Here is a 4,723-nt window from a genome sequence, read left to right as displayed (position 1 = left end):
ACTATCCTGGGCCCTAACAATTTATGGCAATTCTATTCGTGGTGTTTTATATATCTTCCTAATGGGGCTAGATTTTATACATGTGGTTTAGCTGCTGTGTGTTCTGTCGTATGACTTGTTGGCTCTAGCCTATTTGGTTGCGTTTGCTAGGTGTTTTTAGGTTTACGCCCTGGGGTAAGCTGTTTGCTAGGTGTTTTTAGGTTTACGCCCTGGGGTAAGCTGTTCAGGATCCGTTATGCTAAGTAATGAAAAGGGGTTTGCCCGGTTAAAAAAATAGAAATTAAACTATAGTACTGTACTTCCTAGGTTCCTAAATATATATATTTTTTAAAGATTTTACTAAATGAGTACATATGGAGCAAAATGAGTAAATCTATATTCTAAAATATGTTTACATAGATCCCTACATAGTCTTTTATAAAACCTCTAAAAAGGATTTATAGGAGTATTTAGAAACGAAGGGAGTACATAACAACTCAGGTTACACGTGGCGTCATCACGAAGCTTGGCTATGGCACAGATCACTGACAAAACTGTGGCTGGCATCACAGCAGAGCTTCAGAAACCGCGAGACATGAAAATTCCTTGAAAACCCTTCTAATAAGGGCTTGCGCATCAGAAGAGCTCGCAGGGGCTTTGGGCGTCACCTCATACCTTGCTCCTGTATCTGACCAGCTTCGCCAGCGTCTCCTGGGCGGCCACCGTCTGGGCGTCGCCGTGCCCGAGCATCACGGTCCGGATGCTGATGCAGGTCCGGCACAGCTCCTCGCCGGTGTCGAACAGCCCGCCCCGGAGCAGCAGCTTCGCCCTCGTCTCCAGCAGCGTCGCCTTGAGCAGCGTCACCTCCTGCCAGATGAACTCGTCGACGCGGTGGTTCGGCTGCAGCTTCTTCCTCCACGACAGCGAGCCGCGGTTCCAGTCCTGCATCCGCGACGTGTAGGACTTCTCCACCTCCTCCAGGATGTTGGTGCACACCTTGAGCAGCTCCAGGGCCGAGCCGCACCGCGAGAACGCCATGAAGGACTCGATCGCCAGGGGCAGGGCCGTCTTCCTTATGAAGAGCACCATGTCCACCGCCTTGAGCTGAACGACCGGCGGCTCCGACTTGAAGCCAAACACGAGGAATGCACTAGCCCACAGGTGGTCGGAGTACGCCGAGGGATTCCCGGCCCTCATCACCCCGTTCACGGCCGCGGTGGTCGGCGCCAGGCCTCCCCTGATCTTGCCAAAGAGCTGCGTGATTGGGTGGAACTGGATCCAGCAACCAGGATGTCGGGTCGCCTTTCTTGCCAGCCCGAGCTTGACAAGTAAGAGCGCCGACTCCACCTCGGCCTTTCGGCCGTTGGGAGCTAGAAAGCAATGTGTGCCACATAGAAATGCAGTCTTCAGGGACTCACCCCAGAGGTGAATGCTGCCTTTCATCGGTAGCTTGCTCGCCGTGGCGGCCAACAGCGTCGACGACACGGGAGCAGGTGCTAACCAAGAACCGGCGATGATCATTTTAGACGTCAGGTGTCCTCCTTTCGCGCGGTCCATCAAGGCAAAGCAGAAGACCAGGACCTTTATCAGGAAGGAATTGTTACGGCAGAAGCCGTCGTCGTTGGCATCATGGGGGAACAAATTCTCATTCAACGATATTCTCTCCACTGCCTCAAACAGAGTGGAAGGAGCGATCATGAGCTCGGATAGCAGGGAACCGACGACCGACAGGCCAAAGCTCAGCCTGCCCAACCGCTCGTCCAGCTTCCTGAGTACTTCCGTTTCGTCGGCCGGATAGTCATTCTTAAGCTTGCCCTTCATCAAGATCATGGCATCAATGTACGATAGCTGCGGCAGCTGCATTGGCTCAAGATTCATCACGCGTGGCAACCGTGTGGTGATAATGACATTCGTCGCTCCGGTGTTCCTTGGGATGAAGTCATGGAGGTCCTTGCCCTCCCACCAATCCCTCTCGTTCTCAAGGTTGTCAATGATAAGCAAGTAGGGCACATCCCGGAACAGCTCCCGCTTCACCCTCTGGAACGCATCTATCTCCTGCTCCTCAAAGCTCCTGATCCTGCCCCTCTCCTTCTCAGCCTCAGCACTGATATCCAACCCCAAGTTCATGGATAAGTTGAGTATGTTCTGCCTCATGTACCGAGCCTCCCCTCCAATCCACAGCACCATTTTGTACCGCTGTGAATACCGGTAAGCAAACTCCAATGCCAGCTCTGTCTTGCCAATACCTGAGGAGCCATTGATGCAGACCACACTGGCACCCCCGCAGCCCTTGCTGTTGCACCGGAACCTTGACCTCCTGTGCTTTGATCTCTGCTTCTGAAGGCTTCTACCTTTCCCCGACGACAGCTCGATCACCGGATCGATCCAGGCCTCCAATGTCGGCTCCTTGCATTTGTGCATTTCCAAACTGATGTACTTGGCATTGGATGTCCTCACAGTGTCGCTCTCCTCATCGGCAAAGCCATCGGACACGCCGCTGGATCTTTCATTTGTGGTGGAAGCCCTTGAGCAGTCCAACACTTCTTGGATATCCACCGAGGATCCGAAGAATATCGCCTCGATTTCACTCAGCTCTTTCTCCCTTCCGACGAAATGCCGGTTACGTGGGAAAGGTATGCCTCCGGACCCCTCACTCTCCTTCTCAGCAATGTTCTTCCGGCCAAGTTTGGACTGCAGCAATCCGACTGTCTTTGACACGCAGCTTCTCCAATTGGTCTCATTCGCCTCCAGCTTGAACTCATGGCACCGCATCAGCCCTTCAAATGCTTCCTTCCCTTCCTTGTCCTCCAATTTGCCATCAAACAGCCCGGCAATCTCCGACGGCTCGGTGTCGAACAGTATAGGGATCAGGTTCTTCTTCTGAGCAAAGAACCTGATCTCCTCGAGGCTGAAGGGGTTGAGGAAGCTCGACATGGTGACCACCACCACGCCGAACGCCACGGAGCAAATTATCCGGTCGGCAATCTCGTGAATCTGCGTGTCGGAGTACTTTGCACGGTCGGCCACGAAGGAGGCGATGCCCTGCAGCTCGAGCTCTGCCTTGAGCCACTTGCAGAACCTGCCGAGGTTACCGTTGTTGTGGTAGCCGATGTACACGTCGCAGCTCCGGAGCTTGGCGTTGGACGACGGCGACGCCACGGGGCCCCTGGTGAAGGACACCCGCGGCACGGGGAACGAGAAGGACACGCGCGGCGGCGCACCGCCACAGCCGCCGCCGCCGCTGTCTGAAATCTTGGCCACCGGGTCGATGCCGCTGGAGTCGTACCGCTCGGACGGCGGCGTGCGGGACGCGCTCGGCGCGTCGGTGTCCTCCGACTGGGACCCGTTGGAGCAGGACGCCGGCGACTGCGCCATGGTGGTGGTGACGCTGGAGGCCTTGCTTTCTTGATGCGGCTGCCGGTGCGGCGGCTGCGCCGCCGGTGGCTCCGGCGGCTCGAGGACCCGGGGAGAGATGTAGGGGGACTGGAGCGCCGACACGAACGCGGAGGACGGCGGCGACGGCGAGTAGAGGTGCGGGGTGAAGGAGATGGCCGGCGAGATGGGGTTGGACCGGTCGGAGCTGCTGCAGAACCCGGCATTGGTCCTGATGGTGAGGGGCTTGGTGGCGACGAGGATGTCCTTGGGCACCTCAAGGAAGCCCGGGGCCTCCTTCTGCTCCTCCTCCATCTCCATGGCTACCAAATCAGAACAAAGCTCGGTGGTTCTGCTGGAAAGCGCGGCATGATCTGGAGCTCCTCATGTCCCTACCAAAGATTCAAAAAAGAAAGAAAGAGAGGGGAATGATAAGAACAGATTCTTCCTCATAGGAGCCAGAAAGAGAAAGCATTTGGTCACATCTCATTCGAAAAAACAACACATAAACACTGTTCCAGCAACCTGCCGCAATCTGCAGATTCTCAACTTGATTCCATCCAGAAACGTGTAAAGGAAGCGGGAGCTTGAAGAAGCAGGCCAAACCAAAAAAAGAAAACTTACTGGTATACAGAGGTATCCTTGAAGAAGAATCCAGTGCAAATGCCAATGCGAATGCCAATGCCACCACAGAAGGAGAACTGGTGAAACCGCTGAAGCTTCAAGGACCAAAAATGGCAGGGGAGCCTGCCTGGAGCCGGATTTGAAAAAAGTCCTAGCTTACCGACTGGGGCGCCATTGAATGGATGGGCATAACTATGCCCCCTCCCTCCGTGATCTTTGTCCTAGGACTAGGAGGAGCGGCCCATTGGTGCCGAGAAAGTACAGCTCCAGTTCGGGGTCCTCTCTTGAGATGACCACCAGCCCCTAAAGAAAACCGGAAACCAAATGTGGCATCAAAAGGCGCAGGCAAAACGTGGATCTACTAGTGTCTACTAGTAGTAGCGCCAGTGGCACTGCCACACAACACACAGGCCAGCGCCATTTCCCATGGCGCGAGAGACGCCCACCAGCAGCGGGACAGGGGCCGAACGCGGCGCCATCCTGTCCGTCCAATTTCAAGATCACAGCCAGCTGCTGGTACTCATACTGGGAGCTTTGACCGTGTACAGTACAGTGCAGTACAGCACTGGATGCGGGAAAGCAAGCGTGATTCTCATCTGGAGCTGTGCGTGGAGGGATTATTATTATAGTGGTGCTGGTTTGGCTGGGCCATTGAACAGTGGAATCCGCCTGCCTGATCCCTTGTTTTATGTGCTGTGGGTGGTGCCCCTCCTCGCTGTTTATTTTACCGTGTCCCAAGCTTAGCCAT

At 55.0% G+C, this 4,723-nt stretch overlaps 1 protein-coding gene across 1 annotated transcript; it reads right to left on the bottom strand.

Annotated features, from left to right (window-relative positions):
* Positions 1 to 354: 354 nt before the first annotated feature.
* On the bottom strand, positions 355 to 4,380 carry LOC123408625. The gene is made up of 2 exons (XM_045101683.1): positions 3,976 to 4,380; positions 355 to 3,743 (listed from the first exon to the last, which is right to left on the bottom strand). Exon 2 carries the CDS (start codon positions 3,670 to 3,672, stop codon positions 649 to 651), a length of 3,024 nt encoding a protein of 1,007 aa, XP_044957618.1. The 5' UTR covers positions 3,673 to 3,743; positions 3,976 to 4,380; the 3' UTR covers positions 355 to 648.
* Between the last annotated feature and the right edge of the window lie 343 nt (positions 4,381 to 4,723).

This window comes from Hordeum vulgare, chromosome 7H (assembly GCF_904849725.1).
Source record: "Hordeum vulgare subsp. vulgare chromosome 7H, MorexV3_pseudomolecules_assembly, whole genome shotgun sequence".
NCBI classification, from domain to species: Eukaryota; Viridiplantae; Streptophyta; class Magnoliopsida; order Poales; family Poaceae; genus Hordeum; species Hordeum vulgare.
Note: the sequence above shows the minus strand (reverse complement) of the source record. Positions and strands in the feature narration are given on the sequence as shown.